The 19,481-nt window shown below is 44.9% G+C and overlaps 1 protein-coding gene across 1 annotated transcript in view; it reads left to right on the forward strand.

The window, feature by feature from the left end:
* The window catches only part of DHX15 (DEAH-box helicase 15), a 51,538-nt gene that overhangs the window by 15,601 nt on the left and 16,456 nt on the right, over window positions 1-19,481 (forward strand). Inside the window, exons 3-9 of the mRNA XM_077301511.1 lie at window positions 124-317; window positions 1,991-2,150; window positions 3,145-3,363; window positions 10,913-11,080; window positions 14,749-14,835; window positions 15,763-15,912; window positions 17,526-17,634. Of these exons, the coding sequence (XP_077157626.1) occupies window positions 124-317; window positions 1,991-2,150; window positions 3,145-3,363; window positions 10,913-11,080; window positions 14,749-14,835; window positions 15,763-15,912; window positions 17,526-17,634 (1,087 nt within the window). The remainder of the gene's footprint in view (window positions 1-123; window positions 318-1,990; window positions 2,151-3,144; window positions 3,364-10,912; window positions 11,081-14,748; window positions 14,836-15,762; window positions 15,913-17,525; window positions 17,635-19,481) is intronic.

The following is a 19,481-nucleotide window of genomic DNA, read 5'->3' on the forward strand; positions in this document are numbered from 1 at the left end:
TGTCTCCCCCAGTTCATCAAAGCTCCTGGCATTAAGGTCCTGTAAATCTTTATTATGTAAAATCAATGCCACTTGTTTTTTTAATAAACCATCCAACGCTCCTTCCCCCCTCTCCATTGACAGATCCCTCAGTGGTGTGTTGACTACATGCGATCGCTGCCGGGACCGAAGAGAGGTGTGGCATGTACCCAGCCCAGGAGAGTCGCCGCCATGAGTGTGGCGCAACGGGTTGCCGACGAAATGGATGTCATGTTGGGCCAGGAAGTGGGTTACTCCATTAGATTTGAAGACTGCAGTAGTGCAAAAACTATTCTCAAGTAAGTGTGGTCCTGCCATCTTCCAGAGAGAGAAGGTTGCCCCCTTTAGGAGATGTCCTATTCCGCAGGGGAATGGTGCAGAGGAAGAAATGTCAGCCAGTCAGGTGCCCTTCCCCTTCAGTGCATAGAGAACAGGGGTGGTCAAATTGCGGCCCTCCAGATGTCCATGGACTACAATTCCCAGGAGACCCTGCCAGCGGTCGCTGGCAGGGGCTCATGGGAATTGTAGTCCATGGACATCTGGAGGGCCGCAGTTTGACTACCCCTGATAGAGAAGGTAATAACTTCCTGTGCTTATTCAATTGAACACCAATTTGTCTCTGAAAAGAAAAGGAAGTACAGTATGTACCAGGTATAACTGAAGGTGGAATGGAAGAGGTAACAAACATCCAAGAGTCATGCTAGATTGAATCTTCTGCCCTACTCTTATTTGAAAGTATAGCATGCTGGTCCCCCACTGGGAGTGTCTTTTCTGTAAAATATCATTAGCAAAGAGTGCCAACCTGAACATCCTTTGAAATCTCTCTTTGAACCCCCTTTAACCTCAGCCAGCCAGACTTGTTTTCTTCTGTTTTCCTGAAGAAAACTTAATGCGACTGTGGCAGGAATGCAGTGTTGTTCTGGGCAATCATTGAGCCAAAGCCCTTGTCTATTTCTAGCATAGGCTCCTGCTTAAAGGACTACCCATGAGGACACTTGATGGAGAGGATATCCTATTACTTTCCATCAGTGGCCTCTACTTCATCTAGGTTTATGACTTTGACTCTACTTTCTCCTTCCTCTGATTCCTCCTTCCCTGGCCTGGCCTGCCTGCCTTGCTGTGACCTGTGTGGGAGGTCACATTTTCTCCCCCCCCTCCCTTCTTGTTCTGTTTTGGTGCCCATCCCCACTTCTGGGTGTGCAGGACATTGCACTACCTTCTAGCAGTGGACATTTTTGCTAGTAATCTTGGGTATTGAGAGCCTAACTAATGACTAAAAGCATCAGCTGTTGCAAGGGAAGTGGAAGGGAATACAAAGGACGCTAGAGATTAAAAGCATTAGGCTGGGTATCCTTATCCACTCATGGTTCCTCTATATATATTTGTGAAACAGCCTGGGGGGGGGGGTGGAACATGTCCAGCTGTCCAAGTTGGAATAGGGCCAATCAGGGTGCAGCCAGCTTGCCCCTGCAGCTCCTGCCCTCCGTCCCTGGACTCTAGCCTCTTTGCTCTCAGATGCACCTCAGTGCCTGGAGCCACCAGCAGGTAAGGGGAGAGGGCCCTGGGCAAAGGGTCGTGGTGGAGGCCTTGCTAATGAGGGCTTCCCAACATGCTAGGCCGGCCCTGCTAACGAGGGCCTTCCTGCCTCCCGCCTGCTAGGCCAGCCCTGCTAATGAGGGCCTCCTGGCTTCCTGACTGCCTGCTAAGGAGCTCTGTCCTGCTAATGAGCTGGCCAGCCCCCGCCCCCCTTGTTCCAGCTGGCAGCTGTGGCCCACCTTAAGCTGCCTGGCAGGGAACCAGGGGAGGAGACCCTTTCAAGGCCCATTCTTAGGAACGGGCTTTGAAGCTAGTTTTTTAATATTTCAACTTCAGCAGTTGAGCGAAAGCTACAAACAATCTTTTGAGTGACGTCAGGGAGAAAGAAAATCATTTCTACTGTTATCTGAAACTAAAATAATTTTTCCCGAATCAGGTACATGACTGATGGTATGTTGTTGCGTGAAGCTATGAATGACCCTTTGCTGGAACGCTATGGAGTAATAATTCTTGACGAAGCCCATGAAAGAACTTTGGCTACAGATATTTTGATGGGAGTTTTGAAAGAGGTCGTAAGGCAAAGGTCTGACTTGAAGGTTAGTGATATATATCCCACGTAGAATATCACCATAATCTCTCTCTAAAGGATGTTTTCAGTATTTGATTAATGGCAAACTTTTACCAGGTTTTAAAATTTGTATGTGTGGCAGAAATTGTCCCTATTCATTAAGTGACTCTTAACTGCCATCTTTAGTGTCTATTCCTTTGCTTGCATTTCTCCCAGAGGGATCAAAGGCATGGTACACAATCAAGTAAAGAAAACATTATAAAAACATCAACCATTAAAAACAACAGGAAACTGATCCTTTTGAACAAAGCTGTAGTGGAGGAAGCTCAGGCATTCATAGAATCATAGAGTTGGAAGGGACCTCCAGGGTCATGAAGTCCAACCCCCTGCAGAATGCAGGAAATTCACAACTGCCTGCCAACCGCAGTGACCCCAATTCCATGCCCAGATGATGGCCAGAAGTGGCCTTCTTCCCGCCCTGTTCATAAGAACAATTTCCTAAATAGCTCTGCAGAATTTTAAAACACAAACAAAAAACAGCACTTCAGGGTACATAAGAGGTTGGATCGGTACAGGTTGGATGGGTGCAAAATTTCCACTAGAGCTTTGGCACAAGCAGCAACACAAAAAGACCTTAGCCACTTATGCTTGGTCAAACTTATTGTATCCCTACTGACCTTTCTGCTTGCGCCAGACAGTGCACACCCAACTTCTGGGCAGTCCAGCGAGGAAAGTGCCAGGTGCTTACAAGGTGTAGTGCAAGCAGAACTGCATGATGTCCATTTTTTCCTCCTGTGAATGGCTGGATCCAGGCCTTCAGTAGGTGAGGTATTTTGAACCTGGAAGGGCAAATAGTGTCCAGGTTGTAACTTGACCAGAAGACAACGTGACAATGAATGTTCTTGAATTTTTACCTTCTGCAGTCAAATTTTACTCTAGAATTTGTACAGAAATGATTATCTGTTTGAACTTGCATATATAAGGCTTTCCATTCTCCCCCCCCCCCCCCCTGTCTTTTGCAGGTTATAGTTATGAGCGCTACTCTAGATGCCGGCAAGTTTCAAATTTATTTTGACAACTGTCCCCTCCTCACCATCCCTGGTCGCACACATCCTGTGGAGATCTTTTATACTCCGGAACCAGAGAGAGATTACCTTGAAGCAGCTATTCGTACAGTAATCCAGATTCACATGTGCGAAGAGGAGGAAGGAGACCTCCTTCTCTTCCTTACCGGCCAAGAGGTATTTTTTTCACATTCCTCATAGTCCTGTAGTCTCCTGTGGCAGGATTTTGCAGGATATTTTGTACGCGCTTCCGAGCTCGCAGCTGCTTATTTTTTCCACTCTAGCGGAGTTTCATTAAGAAAAATAAAGGCATCGGTTGCCAGGTCCTAAATCGATGAACAGTCGTCAGGGTGCGTTACAAACAGCGCTGGCCACATCTCCGAGAGAATGTGCTTTCTAACAAACTGCAGTTGGGGCCAATCTATCATCTCAATTAAATGAGAGAGTTGGGTTTTACATCTTGCTGGATGGATAGATCTGGCTGCAGGGGAGCTGACCCGAGCAAATGAGTTTTGTATAACTTTGCATCCGGCATCTGTTGTGGACTTCAGTTGTTGTCTGGGAAACTGGTAGTCTTGTAGTAGTTGCTAGCGAACACGAAGAAAGGAAGGTTCACAACAGAATACCAGCAGAAAAACAAGGAACCCATTCAAGGTTCTTGTTCTGACAATAGATATTCAATTTTAATACAATTTTTTATATACGTAGGGAATCAACCGTAATGGTTTCTAGATAATTTCTGGGTTTTTTTCCATGTTGTAGGGGAATGGTCTTTGACTAACATTCCCCGCTACCTTTGAGCCAATGGCCTATTGATATTATTAAAATACTAATATAAGGAAATACTGTAGGATTTTTGCCCACTAACTTTCACTATTACAGCAATCTTATATTGGAGGACTCAACCACTGAAGAAAAGATATTGAAACTGGAAATTATCTTAATTCTCTATGTATATTAAAAACTGTATTAAAATTGAATATATATTGTCAGAGCGAGAATATTGCCTTGGAGAGGTTCCTTGTTTTTCAGCTTGTGGGATCCAGCAGATGTTTGCGGGTAGAGGTGAAGACGCTCTCGGCTTTTGTTAACTGAAGTCTTTTGCTGCATGGTGGCATGTCTGAATGGGGGCAGGTGCCAGAGTCCTCGATCAATTGATGCAGCAGTGTGGAACCCCTAGTTAAAGAAGCTGAATGCTAGAGGACTGTGGAGCATCTTATGACTGCTCACTTTTGAAAGCAGAAGCTAATAGTCTTCAGGTAACGTCTGGTGGACATGTGGTGGAGTAGTGCAGTGGATTCTGTAGCCAGAGGTGAGCCCTGGTGGCTCGGTAGTGGCCGTCTTCAAAGGGAAAAGAACTAGAAGGCAAGAAAACGTTGTCCAGCTTAGGCCTCCCCTCCTCCCCCAGTATAAGAGGCAGGAAATAGAAGAGACAACCCAGTTTAATAGCTGCACTAGCTAATGGTTGCATTCCAGATCATGTTTAAGGTTCTGGTTCAAACCTTTAAGGCTTTACACGATCCGGGCCCTGCGTTTCTGAGGGACTGCCTCTCTCTGAATGCCCCCCCAAAAAACATTAAGATCTTTGAATGCTAATATGTGGTTGGTCCCTGGCCCTAAAGAAGTGTGCCTGGCCTTGGCCTTTTCATTCCTGACCCCATACTGGTGGGACATGTTGCTGATGGAAACTCTGGCTCTGACGGAGCTATCACAGTTCTGCAGGGCTTGCAAAATGGTACTATTCCACCAGGGATATGGTTGAGGCCAGGGGAAAGTAAATAAATTTAACCCCCCGCCCTCCAGTTTCCTCACCACAGAGACTGGCCAGAGAGACAGAGAAGTAGCTTCCAGGATATTGTTTTATGTTGTTGTTGTCTTCCTGTTTTTATCAGAATTTCGTATTGATGACTGCTGGGCACCACCCCGAGCCTGATTGGAGAGGGTGGTCTATAAATCAAACAAATAATGATAGTAATAGTTGTTGTCCCCCCCCCCCCAAAAAAAAGAACCCCTATTTCCTGAAAGGCTATAGGGGGAAAAAGCAACCGTGACAGAGCTGTTTCTTTTGATTTTGATGTGGTGTGCATCTATCTATGGAAAGGCAGAATAATTCTTCTGTATTAGAACTGAGCTGGCTATATGTGTCTCTATGCTGCTGGATTTTGTAGTGTTTCCCCCAGCGATTCCTGAGTTATCTCAGTTGTGTTCAGCATGGTATAGATCTGAAATTGCATCATCTATTCTTGCTATTAACTAGACAAGCCATTGGTGCAAGGCCATGATTCCGAGCATTGTGTACAAGCATGACTTTCTGGACGAGTGGCAGAGAAACCAGCTTTTCTCTTTCCCGCATCAAGTGGTTTGGGTGGTTCTTTCACTTCGCATAATGGTGTGTGAGCCTCCTCCCTTGGAGAAAGCGTCCCAAAGGGGTCACACTGCTTTCACCCCTTGGGGGCAGGCTTTCTCAAACCAGTTTTAGTAAAACCCTGGGGTTTCTTGACGGCCCTGGAAGGGTTTCCAAAAATAGGTGGGAATTAATTTGTTTTTTTATATGTTTTTAAAATTTGTTAAACATTTATCAGATGATATGACCATATATGGTCATGTTGACCCCCCCTCCTAAAATGTCTAGTGATGGGCCTGCAGCTAGTGGGAAAGGAAGGTGGTCATACACACAGCTCTGCTTCCCAACTGTATTCTGGACGTTCACGCCATTTCTGGGTTTCTTAAAGCCTGAAGAATGTTCCAGGGGTTTCTCAATGGTAAAAAAGTTAAGAAAGGCTGCCCTTGGGGCTCTGACAGCCTCAGAATAGAAAGAGGAAATAATCCCTTCCCCCTCCCACTCTGTCTTTTCATTCTGAGAGGGAGCTCCCTCTTTCCTCCCTGGCCTGGCTGTGGAGGTGTCATTTACGTTTCCTCCCTGCCCTGTCAATCAGCCCTGCCCCATGGCTGAGCCATTATCTGGGTCAGGAATTGGAGTACCTCTTTCCCTAATTGGCCGCTCTGTGTGAGGCCTTCAGCCAGGCCCGTTCCACCTGGCTCCTGGCAGCCTCCATGCCAGCCAGTGGCCTCCAAAGCGCCATTTTCCCAATGTTTGTCTTTGTCATCGTAGCACCAGGAGATGACCTCAACAGCTGATGTCCGAAGCCCTGAGACCCAGACAGAAAGTGGTTAGGTCCATGTCCAGTCCTGCCAAACGGGGCCCTGTCCTGAAATTCTGGCCAGAATCCTTTGTGGGCTACTTGAGGTGGAAGGGAAGTGAATGGATCTCCAACGCTGTAGGAGCCAAGTGGGAACTCCTGGACTTTATCACATGTACCTTGGGTGAGGGCAGGCCGAGCGCTGACCCCAGATGCATAATGACTGTAGAACGCAGCCCTCGTGGTCATAGAATCACAAAATCATAGAGTTGGAAGGGGCCATACAGGCCATCTAGTCCAACCCCCTGCTCACCGCAGGATCAGCCCAAAGCATCCTAAAGCATCCAAGAAAAGTGTGTATCTGACCTTTGCTTGAAGACTGCCAATGAGGGGGAGCTCACCACCTCCTTAGGCAGCCTATTCCACTGCTGAACTACTCTGACTGTGAAAAACGTTTTCCTGATATCTAGCCTATATCGTTGTACTTGTGGTTTAAACCCATTACTGCGTGTCCTCTCCTCTACAGCCAACGGGAACAGCATCCTGCCCTCCTCCAAGTGACAACCTTTCAAATACTTAAAGAGGGCTATCATGTCCCCTCTCAACCTCCTTTTCTCCAGGCAGAACATTCCCAAGTCCCTCAACCTATCTTCATAGGACTTGGTCCCTTGGCACAGTGTTCTGCCTCTGATGTTTTATAGGAGCTTGTGAGACCGAAGCCATCCTCACAACCTTGGGTGTACAAGAAAATACCTTGTTCCATGCAACCTGCTGAGTTTTGAATGAACAGACAGAATTGCCCTTGTGCATGAGTAATAATAATAAACCACCATGTAATTACTATTTTCCTATGTAGGGAAAAGCTAGTTTCCCCCCCAGAAATTAAATGCAAAATTGCCTCATTTGTCAAAGATGGGGGTGGGGGAGAAGGAGAGAGAGAGTTTAAAATACATGAAATCCCCCCTCCCATGTGACAAACAGTAGGGCCAAAGAAAAAAAAATCCTGTACAAACAGTGAAGACAGAGTCTGACCTGAAGACTCAATCCCCCCAGGGCGGGTGGGACGGGACACATGTAGAAAATGAATTGGCATTTCAGCCTCTGTACTGCTCCTTGACATAAACCACGAGAGAGATGGAAATGTTGCTCGGGCTTCTCCCGTCAACGTTAAATTGCCTATCAAGCGAGTCTCCTCCCGTACTGCACCCTGGTGTACTCATTACAACTAGATGCGTAAGCAAAACCATTTCGGGTTCCTGAATGCTCGCTGGCATCTCCTGATTCTTAACTTTCAGATGAGACGCTTGTACTTCTAGCACACCGCAGTTCCCAAATTTGATGGAACTAATGCGTCCTGACAGTTGACTAATGTATTCTCCTGCAGCCGAAGACAAGAAGTACCTGATGGGTAGATTGAAGTGTCTGCGGAAACGTTAACTGTATTTCCATCCTTGCATTTCCATCCTTGATGGAGCTGGAGCCGAGGAATTGCACATAGGCAGCTTGGCAATTCGTTCTCCTTAGATTTTGTGATTGATTAGAGGTTACTGGAGGCTAATTGCTGTTATAAAAAGGTAACCTCTCGTCCAGCGTTTCTTAATCTTTTTATCATAATTGTGAGCCGCTTTTCTTTAAGCGGCTGCATTATGTTATAGCCACTATGTTGGAAGTTATTTGGAAAGCTTCTGGATGAAAAATTTGGCTGCTTCCGCACTCCGCTGTGTTTATACCATGAACTCTTAACCAAAAGGCAGACATAAGAGAGAGGGGATATGCATCTAGGTAGTGTGTGGCTGCTGCTAAGTGTCCCTTGCTCTGTGCTACTGAGAAATGTTCCTGTCGAGATGCTTTTATTTAGGGCTGGTACTTGGCCATAACAGTCACGTGACTAGCCACTGGAAAGACTTGTGTGGACAGGGGAAGAGGAGGGGTTCGTTGCCAAGAAGGGCTAATTTGAGTCAAGATTGGATTAAATTCGTTGGTAAGACCTGTGAATGGTAGCAAATTAGCTTACAAATCCTTATCCATGGTTCCTCTATATATTTGTGAAACAGCTTGGGGGGTGGAACGTGTCTGGTTGTCCGAGTTGGAATAGGGTCAATCAGGGTGCAGCCAGCAACACTGGCTGCACCCTGATTGGCCCTGCCCCTACAGCTCTCACCCTCCCTCCCTGGACGCTAACCACGTTCTTCTCAGACGTGCCAGAGATAGACACACAGAGCCCTGCCAGACTGAACACGAGCCCTCATTCCCTCCTATTGCTCCTGCTGCGTGGGAGGCAGAGAGCGAGACAGAGAGAGCTGCCCCAAGCTGCTGACCAGTCATGCTTACCTCCTAAAAACGAGGCCTAATTATCTGCTATGGTTCCTGCTGCCACAGAGAGATACAGAGAGAGCTGCCTCTGCTGCGATGGAGGGAGAGAGAGCCAGAGAGAGAACTACCCCAAACTGCACACCAGCACTGCTTCCCTCCTACAAACCAGCCCTAATTACCTGCTATGCCTCCTGCTGTGAGAGACATGCAAGGAGAGGGAGAGAGACAGACATAGAGAGATCTGCACCTCCTGGTGTCCCCTGGGTCCTAGCACTCATTGCTTTCCTGGTTGCAGTGGGCTGTCTTGCTAGTATAACACAAATAATACAAACAGATGGGGAATGAAGTTGGGAGTCCTGCGGCACCTACATGGCTGTGGGCAAAGGTGTCCCTACTCCTCCCACTGGAGCCTTATCAGTAGGCCCTGGGACTGTCATGGAAGGAGGGGCACTGTCCACCCTCCGTCCTCTGTTGTCCTTGTTTGCATGGTTTTATTGCTGTTTTTCGGTCTGGCCTTTTTTATATCCCTTTAAGAGCTGCTCATTGTTTTACACACAGGTTTGAGGGGAAAAATCGTCTTCCCAACTACCTTATGTGTCATTTCGAGGCTGGGGGGGAAATAGTCAAAGCACTTAAGAAATTGTATCAGATGGACAGATGGCCGGCAGCCGGAAATTTCCCAGTGTTGTTTTTTCTGTAACTTACGATCTTTGAAGCCTCCAGGAAAAGGGAGTGCTAGAAGAGCGGCCAGCTGAGTCGCCCCTGAAAGGTGTTGCTGGAGGAAAGGGAAGAAGAGGCCGCTGAGCCAATAACTTTCCATCCGTTCTCCTTAGGGAGCCGACACCTCGGCTCTTTCGGCTCCTTGGTGCGCCAAGAAGAAACAAATACCTTAAGAGTCTGTCACTGTTGCTTAGCAACCTTCCTTGGGAAGTGGAGAGGTCTATGCAATTGCTTTTGGTGGCCGTGGTTCCCCCTCTCTCTGGCGGAAGAATGTTCTTTGTTCAGGGCCACGCTGGCTATTCCCAGCGTTGCTCTTTCCTGTAGCAGAAACGGCATTGGCCACACACTCACAGCCCATCCATAAGTGAGAGGGCTTTGCATGACCCACATTTTGCTTCCTGCAGTTTTTGTAGGTGGCATCCAGGCAATCAGACTATAAGATGACAGCTTATTGTGCATACTTGGAGAACCAGGGACTACGAAGAGGTCACCTAGCTGCTAGTGATTTAGTGGGTTTAGGCAGGCCAGCATATAATTTTTGGTTCTTCTATGGTAGACCAGTAGGGGGCATGCTAACCCAGACTGATAGAGGCATTTAACCTTTTTTTAGGTGGGAATGCCATTGGATGAAAATAGCTAATACTAAGAATTTTTTTAAGTATCTTTTGGATTTCATGTTTATGCTTTTTAATGGGTTGATCCTTAATAAGGGTAGAGCTGCATCAGTGAAGATGCCTTAATTTAATAAACAAGAGACCTTTGGGGGTTCTAGACCCTGTAGAGGGAATCACTTCACAGGGTGTAATTCTAGAATACTTAGCAAAGGAACAAGAAAAATGTCAGGTCAACTTAAAGTTTAGTTGTAAAAAAAAAGCACATTTATGCCCTAAGCTTGCAACAATTTTCTTATTAATTGAGGCTACTGTTTAGCCTTTCTATTGCTTTTAAAGTTCTTCTCAGCTACCTGAAAATACCCTTACAGCCTTCATTTACGAAGAAGATGCAAAAAATAATTTCAGGTAGAATGCTAAGCTTTAACATATGCCCTGATGACTTGGACAGAGCGGGGTCTCCTTTTTGGACCATCTATGTTTATCCTGTAAAGGTGTTTGTTCTCATTAGGTACAATGAAGCAAATCTTCCATATAATTGCATTAGTGATACGTGACATTAAAGCTTAATTGGCTTATTTAAAATATCTTGCACATCAATTTCTTTTAGATTGTGAAAATTGAAAAGGTCACGAGTGCAGTTTAATATTCCTGGGTGAGAGATTTCAATTTTAGTACAATTTGTAGAGAATTAATTAGGAAATACGACTAAAAGAAAAAGGGTGTTGAATGCAAATCAGGCTGTTATGCTCATTGGAATAAAGAATATGAGGCATCTTAGACCGCTGTGGAAGTCCCATTGAAAATTCAACAAGTGCACAAATTAGTTTAAAAATAGCTTGTTTTTTAGTGAAACTTCTAAAAAAAAAAAAAGCCATCCTAGCCATTAGAGATGGAAAAATACTAAAAAGTTTTCACTGCCTTTCTTTTTCCCCCGTCTAGGAAATAGATGAAGCCTGTAAGAGAATAAAGCGTGAAATTGACGATCTGGGCCCTGAAGTTGGCGACATTAAAATCATTCCATTATATTCGACGCTTCCACCACAGCAGCAGCAGAGGATTTTTGAGCCACCCCCTCCAAAAAAACCGAACGGTGCAATAGGACGAAAGGTAAATTTATTAAACCCCGTTCTACCGATTTTATTTTCAATTCTTTTTACTTGTCGTGTTGCTTCCTCTCTTCCCAACAGGGACCCAGAGCGGTTTACACTTTTCTCCTCTTCTCCATTTTATCCTCACCACCACCCTTTGAGGGAGGCGAATGGGCTCCCATGGCAGAGTGGGGATTCAAATCTGATGCTCCAGATCCTAGTCTGGCCACTCGTAACTTAGTCCTGGTTGCAGGCCTAGCTTTGTGCATGACTCGCTTGCATGCTGCTGTTTGCAGGACTTCAGTAATTGCTGCACCTGGAACTTTTGTCCTGGTATTTTCCCTCCCACTCCCTGTAGTCCCAAACAGCAGATGCTACCAGTCCTGACCAGACTTGCCCTCCACAGTTGCAAGGTGCTTTTACTGGCTCTTGGGTCCAGGAAAAGCTCGCAAAATTAGCCTTTGAGCTAAGGCGTTCTGTCGGAAGCCAATCTTGAGTGTGCTCTAGGCAGATCCATGCCCTGGCCTTGCCTCCTTTGTGCAGTGGGTAGTGCAAAATACAATATTCCGTATTGTTCAGAGGAGATAAAATGCTTCTTGCATGTAGGCGGGTGATCCCTCTTTGTTTAGATTGTCATATCACACATCAGAAGCTGACAAAATTGAGAGCAGCAACAAGCTGGTTATTGTCATGCAGTGAACAAGCGTTTGTGTGGCATTATTTGAAGGTGGATTATACTTTGACAGAATTATTGGGTTTTTCTTGTTCAAGCCAGAGAGTTAACGTTACAGAAAGTGGCTGAGAATTCCTGTTTTTAAATCTTCCCTTCCCTGAACTTAGATGGCCTTGAGTAGATCTTTTGGGAGGAGAGGTTGTTTTTTGGTCTCGACTGAACTAACTGCAATAAAAAGTAGGCACCACTTATATGGAAGTGTATAGAACTTTCAAAACACTATATCGACATTGAATGTATAGGTGAAAGCTTGTGAGCATATGCTACGTATAGCTAGCCTTCTGCGTTAAAAGTCCTGCATGGGTGACAACAGAGGTGGTTATCTTTTCCCTATCCGAAATGGATGTGCATTAAGAATGGAATCCTGGTTGGTTATATATCAACCCTCGCTATCATATGGAATTCCCCAGCTCTGTCAGTTCTGAAAATGGGATTTCTGCGAAAGCTAATTCTGTAGTTTTCAGTGCCATTTTTCTATATAGTGCTAGATCTTGTGAGCAGTCACCTTTTGGCGAGGGTGGTGAAGCTGTGGCTTTCCAGATGTCCATGGACTACAATTATCATGAACTCCTGCCAGCATGCTCATCGTAATTGTAGTTCATGGACATCTGGAGAGCCACAGTTTGGCCACCCCTGCTTTAAGGGGCTGTGTGTGTGTGTGTGTATTCTTTGTGTCGTGGTCTCGGTATGGATGGGTGCCTGTTGGCAAGTGTCTCTGTGATATCATCAGTACAATCTAGGTTCACTGCAAGGACCTGGTTATTGGAGGCCACTGGAAGCTGCTTGATGGGTGTTGTGTACCTGGCCTTTGAGGGTTCTGGCAGCCTTAAAAATACTTTTTTGCTTGAGAAGAAGAAGAAGAAGAGTTGGTTCTTGTATGCAGCTTTTTCCCTACCCGAAGGAGGCTCAAAGCGGCTTACAGTCACCTTCCCATTCCTCTCCCCACAACAGACACCCTGTGAGGTGGGTGAGGCTGAGAGAGCCCTGATATCACTGCCTGGTCAGAACAGTTTTATCAGTGCCATGGTGAGCCCAAGGTCACCCAGCTGGTTGCACGTGGGGGAGCACAGAATCGAACCCGGCATGCCAGATTAGAAGTCCGCACTCCTAACCACTACACCAAACTGGCTCTCAGCTCTGTCCTACAGTATTGTAAAAATGTAATTCACGGTTCAGTGAACATGCTTGTTTTGATGGGTATTGTCCATAGAGTGCCTTTTCAGCCCCATTGAGGAGAAGGAATTCCTATTTCTGGTACTGGTTACTTAACATAGATGATCACTTAGTTCAGACACAACGCAAAACTGTAATCTGGTTAGATCGGGGTAGTCAAACTGCGGTTCTCCTGATGTCCATGGACTACAATTCCCATGAACTCCTGCCAGCGAATGCTGGCAGGGGGTCATGGGAATTGTAGTCCATGGACATCTGGAGGGGCCGCAATTTGACTACCCCTGACTGTTCTGTGACTGTCTCGAATGTGGCTGCTGTGCTAACAGTGTCTGTCAAACCATAGTCCAGGCTGGTTTATTACTTATAGTCTTAGCTTTGGTTTCACGTGGTGTGCAAACACAGACTCTCTCCCTTGTTTTATAGCATCGCTGCTGTTCACTTACAGGCTACAAAGACACCTGGCTAAAATGATAGTGATTGAAATCAGTTTTTGACAAAGCAGCCAGAGATTCCAATGAATTTGTAGCTCAAAACTGTTTTTGTTTGTTTAATTGACCCTATTATATGTAAAACTATGTTTCGTAGGGCCAGGGCTGAATTCAGACGACATGCCCAACAGTGGTTTGGCAGGAACCACAGTTGTAAGCCGTGGCTTGAGCTTCAAAACCTATGATAAGAAGCCCAAGGTTTAGATCTCTTTGCTTTGCCATTTCAACATTTAACTTCTTAAATCTGCTCATGGTGCAGTAGCCTGTAGAAGTAAAGCAATGGCTATAAGTTTGGTTTGCTGTTTCAGACATTAATTAAAGCTGCAATTAAAGCTCCCTTAATTAAAGCTGCATTCAGATATCACACTGAACCACAGTTGAGTGAAAATATGCACAATCCAGACTCGTTCTTGGGTTTGCTCTTGCAGACTTAACTCTGGTTATTCCCCACATACCAATGCAGATGCATGAATTAGTAAGAGTTAGTTAGCAAGGTTGAGTTTTCCTCTTCATGGTTCTGGTTAGCGGAAGGGAAAATAGTGCCAATCATTTGTTTACATGCAGGTGTGTAAGCCCAGCAACAAGTGAGTTTCTATTTAACTGTGGTTGTGTCATTCCTAGATGTCGCCTATGGCTTGCTGTTATGTCTGCAGAGCCAGAACAACAGACAATGCCTGTTGCTTTGAGCATTTTTATGCTAAGTCCAGTACCTGTGTTTGGATTATTTTAAGCTACCTTGATGATAATGAGATTGAATTAAAGGTAAAGGTAAAGGTATCCCCTGTGCAAGCACCGAGTCATGTCTGACCCTTGGGGTGACGCCCTCTAGCGTTTTCATGGCAGACTCAATACGGGGTGGTTTGCCAGTGCCTTCCCCAGTCATTACCGTTTACCCCCCAGCAAGCTGGGTACTCATTTTACCGACCTCAGAAGGATGGAAGGCTGAGTCAACCTTGAGCCGGCTGCTGGGATCGAACTCCCAGCCTCATGGGCAAAGTTTTCAGACGGCTGCCTTACCACTCTGCGCCACAAGAGGCTCATGAGATTGAATTAATAGCCCAGAATCTGGAAAGCTGAAGAAAACTGCAGAGGACCAGGAACAAAATTACCCCTTGTGTAGACTTACAGCGTAGTAAAAAATTTGCTTCCCTTGCTCAGTCTGCTAACAACTAAGAAGTCCTCGCTCTCAAACTGAGTTATGTATCCCTACCTGTGCAGCGTTCTGAAACGGCTTAGGTTGGCAACATTTGGGCCATATTTCTGTGCAAAGATTGACTGTCCGTTTTTCCACAGGTGGTTGTATCGACTAATATCGCTGAGACTTCGTTAACAATAGATGGCGTAGTATTTGTCATTGATCCCGGATTCGCTAAGCAAAAGGTAAAATATTAAGTTGTTTCAAACAGGGAGGGGTGCGGGGTCTTCTAAAAATGAGATGGAAGTGTTGTGGGGTTAGTTTGTCAATCATTTTCTCCTTGTATTCTTAATGGCTGTTTGGTAGGTACAGCTTGACATCAAGCCATTTTTTTTTAAAAAACAGGCCACATTTCAGAACAGATCTCCTTGGCAGCGTTTTAAATTTGAATGTGAAATGTAGATACGAAACGAAACCTTGAAGAATAGTGAAGCACAAATGCTGACATTAAAACATGTTTGTCATTGGCTTGTCAGTCGTTACTCATACCTTGGAGTACAAATAAAATCTGTACAAAGTCTGCTGATTTTTTAAAAATCTTGAGTGGGCACGAACTTTACTGTAGAGCACTGTTTATACGTTTCATGAGGCAAATAATGTATGCCTTAATGTGCCCTGGCATCTTCACCAGCAGCATTAGGCATGAGTTTGCAGCCATGATGGTGCATTTATTGACCCAGTAGTGCTTTGATTATGCAGCTTCTGAGTATACGGAAGCTGTTTTGATGGAGCACGGGAATAGTTCTAGCAGAGCACATCCTGGCAACACTGTAATGTATGAGCGGGGGGGGGGGGAACCCGTCTTCCAAACTAAGAGCAATGGGTGCTATTAGAGAGTAACAAAAGAATTAGTAAAACATATTTTTAAAATATAAGAGTAAGTAACATTCAAGTTTCAAGCACCAAACAGTGTGGTGTTCAACGATATTTTTTCATTTATTAAATTTCTTTCTTTAGTGTTAAAATTAGTAATCAAAAATGACAAAATATAGACTCTTACATCCAATACAGAAAATAATAAAAAATATATATTTGGCCATGGTTTTCATCATAATCTGATATATTAATTTATGATTCTTCCCCTGTTTCTCTTCCCCCTCCCAATCAAATAGGTGTACAATCCTCGTATAAGAGTAGAATCTCTCTTGGTGACTGCAATAAGCAAAGCTTCCGCTCAGCAGAGGGCTGGGCGTGCTGGCCGTACCAGGCCAGGAAAATGTTTTCGACTGTATACAGAGAAGGCCTACAAAACTGAGATGCAGGTAAGTACTGCAGAGGTAGATCTAAATCTGACAGTTAGAAGGCCAGGTGTCATGTTGGACCATGATACAGGAGGTCAAAAATCATTTCACCATAGCCCTCAGTAGCATCAGGTTGAAGTCCAAAAGATCGTTGCGTTCTAACCAACTGGTCTTGCTTCCTTTGTAACAATTTTGGCTCTGATCTTCAAGATTTGAGATGTTTCAATTTCCCTCCCATCAGGTCAAGGTCTTAAACTGTTCTGATGTCACTTTGATGTAAATTTCAAAGGACTTGGGTTGGACTGTGGGGTCACGGGATTGCACTGCTAGGGGCAGGCCTATGCAAATGTTAGCTTTCTTGACCATGACGGATATCAAATGACCTTCTATATAGCAGTTGGAAGCATATGATTAAATGCAGTTGGAGATATGTGCTTTGTTGTTCCAATACTTAATAAAGAATTGTCAAATTTCATTGTAACAATTGCATCATTGTCATCTTAGTTCTTGCATAATGTGTTAATTTACACCTAATTGCATATTCATGTAATTATTTTCCTATTCCTCAACTGTGGGAATTTCTGTCTAGTATTTAGCATAAAGATTTTTGGCTGCCACAAACAAGCAAGATAGCAGCTCTTGACACCTCTTATTTACATATTTTGTATATGCCAGTAAAGATGTTAAAAATTTGAGGTGGATTTTCAACCTGGTTGTTCTGCTGATTGCTCTTATAGCACAGTTTCTTAGCAAAAAAGCAATCTGCCAAAAATGGAAGTACATTCCTGTTTCCTTTTTATGTCTTTACCCTTTCACTTCTAGCTTAGACAAGCAGTAGGCACTTATAATTTTATACCCTTTTTAAGGTTTACTGTAAACTGATGATCAGATGAAATAAGTTTTTATTTATTAGTATACTTATTTCAAGAGCCTCTTGTGGCGCAGGGTGGTAAGGCAGCCAACATGCTGTCTGAAGCTCTGACTATGAGGCTGGAAACTCTATCCCAGCAGCCGGCTCAAGGTTAACTCAGCCTTCCATCCTTCCGAAGTCGGTAAAATGAGTACCCAGCTTGCTGGGGGGTAAACGGTAATGACTGGGGAAGGCACTGGCAAACCACCCCGTATTGAGTCTGCCAAGAAAACGCTAGAGGGCGTCACCCCAAGGGTCACACATGACTCGGTGCTTGCACAGGAGGGGATACCTTTACCTTTATACCTATTTCACAACATTTGTAACCTTCCTTCCCTCAAAAGGATCACACTTTCCCCTTGTAACTCAAGGTGGCTTACAATGCCAGTTCTGAAATCATACGTAATATGTGAAAAACCATAGTTGACTCCTTTCAAAGCATATGCCCGTAGTTTAGACCACATTAAAAGCTATAGTAATTAAAAGGGACGGGTTGCCACCTAGAAATTTCTGCTTCCCCTTCATCGGTTTGGTTGGGAGGCAGGAGGGCCACATGGCAGGCCTGTGGATGTATCTGTGACAGCTGCGAGAGAGCCAGTCTCCATGGTTATTATGGACGAGAGTGATAGCGCTTGCTTGATTTATGAGGCTGGGGGGGGCGGGGGGGCTTGAGGAGTTATGAAGAAAGTGGAGGGGAAAATTCTTTGTTTGTTTTCTCTCCTAGGACAACACCTATCCAGAAATTCTGAGATCAAATTTGGGTTCTGTAGTATTACAGTTGAAGAAACTTGGTATAGATGACTTGGTTCACTTTGATTTTATGGATCCACCAGGTATGTTTGATCAGTTTTCGGAACTGTGTTTCTGAGCCTGCAGGAAGCAGAGTTTTGGTCGCTCTGCCGGTTGTTTTCTTTTCAGCTGGGAACTTGGCATAAACTGGAGACCGGCTTTAACATGATGGTGCCTGTGTGGTTTTTCACGTGTTCAGTGTTTCCTTTAAACTTGGCTCTCAGCTGCTGTATGTGGAACCTCCAGCACACCGGAAATCTTCCCCCGGGCGAGTTTGCACTGGCCTTCTTACATTGACAGCGCGAGTCTCCGTTCCTAGCAATCCAAACAAGGCTCTGAGTTCATGCAAGATCAGTTCTTTCCAGCCAACTTTTTGATCAGGCCTTATGCTACTTAAAACCTGTAACTAGAATGGGCTCTAGAGAGCAATCCCAAGTCATTCTGCATGGACGCCTACTCAAAAAATCCTACTTCTGTGGCCATTAGGAGTTAGATTTGGTTGTCCAGCATTTTAATTGGATGTATTTTACTATTTTACGATATTTATATTGTATTTTAATGGAATCCTATGTTGTATTTTAATTATGTTGTTAGTCACCCAGAGACGCTTGGGTGAGGCGGGATACAAATCCAATTAATAAGAAGAATGTATTATATTATTATCATTATTATTAATTGGATTTGTCTCCCACCTTTCCATGTCACTTAGGGTGGGTAACAAGAATGAAAACGTACAGGTTAAAAATTTGGATTTACAGTATTGTCAACACACCCAGTAAAATTCCCAGATGGGTTTTTGGGCAAGGAGCTGGCCTTCCAACTCTTCCTCCTGCAGCAGTGAGCCCAGCCATTATTTGTGGATATAATGTAGGCCAGGTGTGGTCAAACTGCGGCCCTCCAGATGTCCATGGACTACAATTCCCATTCGCTGGCAGGGACTCATGGGAATTGTACTCCATGGACATCTGGAGGGCCGCAGTTTGACGACCCCTGATGTAGACCATGACCACATGCCTAGTGGAGTAGCTCTGTCTTACAGTCCTGCAGGGCCCTGACCTCTCCCAAGAGCGCATTCATTCAGACTGGGACCAGGGCCAAAAAATCTCTAGCCTTGGTCGAGGTCAGCTTCACCTCCTTCAGGCCGATGTCAGTGTTCTTGGGGGTGGTAAGAAAAAAGGCAGTCCTGTAGACATGCTGGTCTGAGATCATTTAGGACTTTAAAAGTTAATGCTAGCACCTTGAACCATGGGAATGATCTTCCTAGGGGATCAGAAACAACTGCACCACTGTGGAAGGGCACATGGGGAAATTAGGTGTGCCCTTCCACTGGTGTTTGGTAGGACACTGCCCAGTGTTCTTAAGACTGCGCTGTTGGTGTCCTTTTTTTTTTGCATCCTTCTGGGCAGTGGCAGAATTTCCCAGCTTGTTTACGTGCATTATCATGCAATCATCTGTACTGTTAGAAAATTAGTTCATGTAATTTGCTTTTACTTTGCATGTTTATTAACTTGACTAATTGCACAGTGGTTATTTCCAAGTAGAAAATGTACAATGTTCTGGGGATCTCCAGAGTAACAGAGTATGTGTGTGTGTCTGTATTTAAAGTCCCTTATCTATCATCACTGGCCAGTTTACTGGAGGGGCTGGACATCATCAACCTCAGTCATTAGCGGAGGAATCCCACAAACAGGCTAGGCCCAAGCAGCGGCATACTTAATTTCAGGGCTTGGTTTCAAGTGCTGCTGATGCCAGGTTGGCTTAGCTCGCCGTCTTTCAGCCTTACTTCCTATCTATGTGTAGTGGGAATTTTGGTGAAGTGATTTGCAAGGGCTCACGAAACCAAGGAGGAGAGATGAGTTGACGCAGTGTAGCGATTAATCGACGTCGTTTT

Source organism: Paroedura picta, chromosome 10 (genome assembly GCF_049243985.1).
Source record: "Paroedura picta isolate Pp20150507F chromosome 10, Ppicta_v3.0, whole genome shotgun sequence".
NCBI classification, from domain to species: Eukaryota; Metazoa; Chordata; class Lepidosauria; order Squamata; family Gekkonidae; genus Paroedura; species Paroedura picta.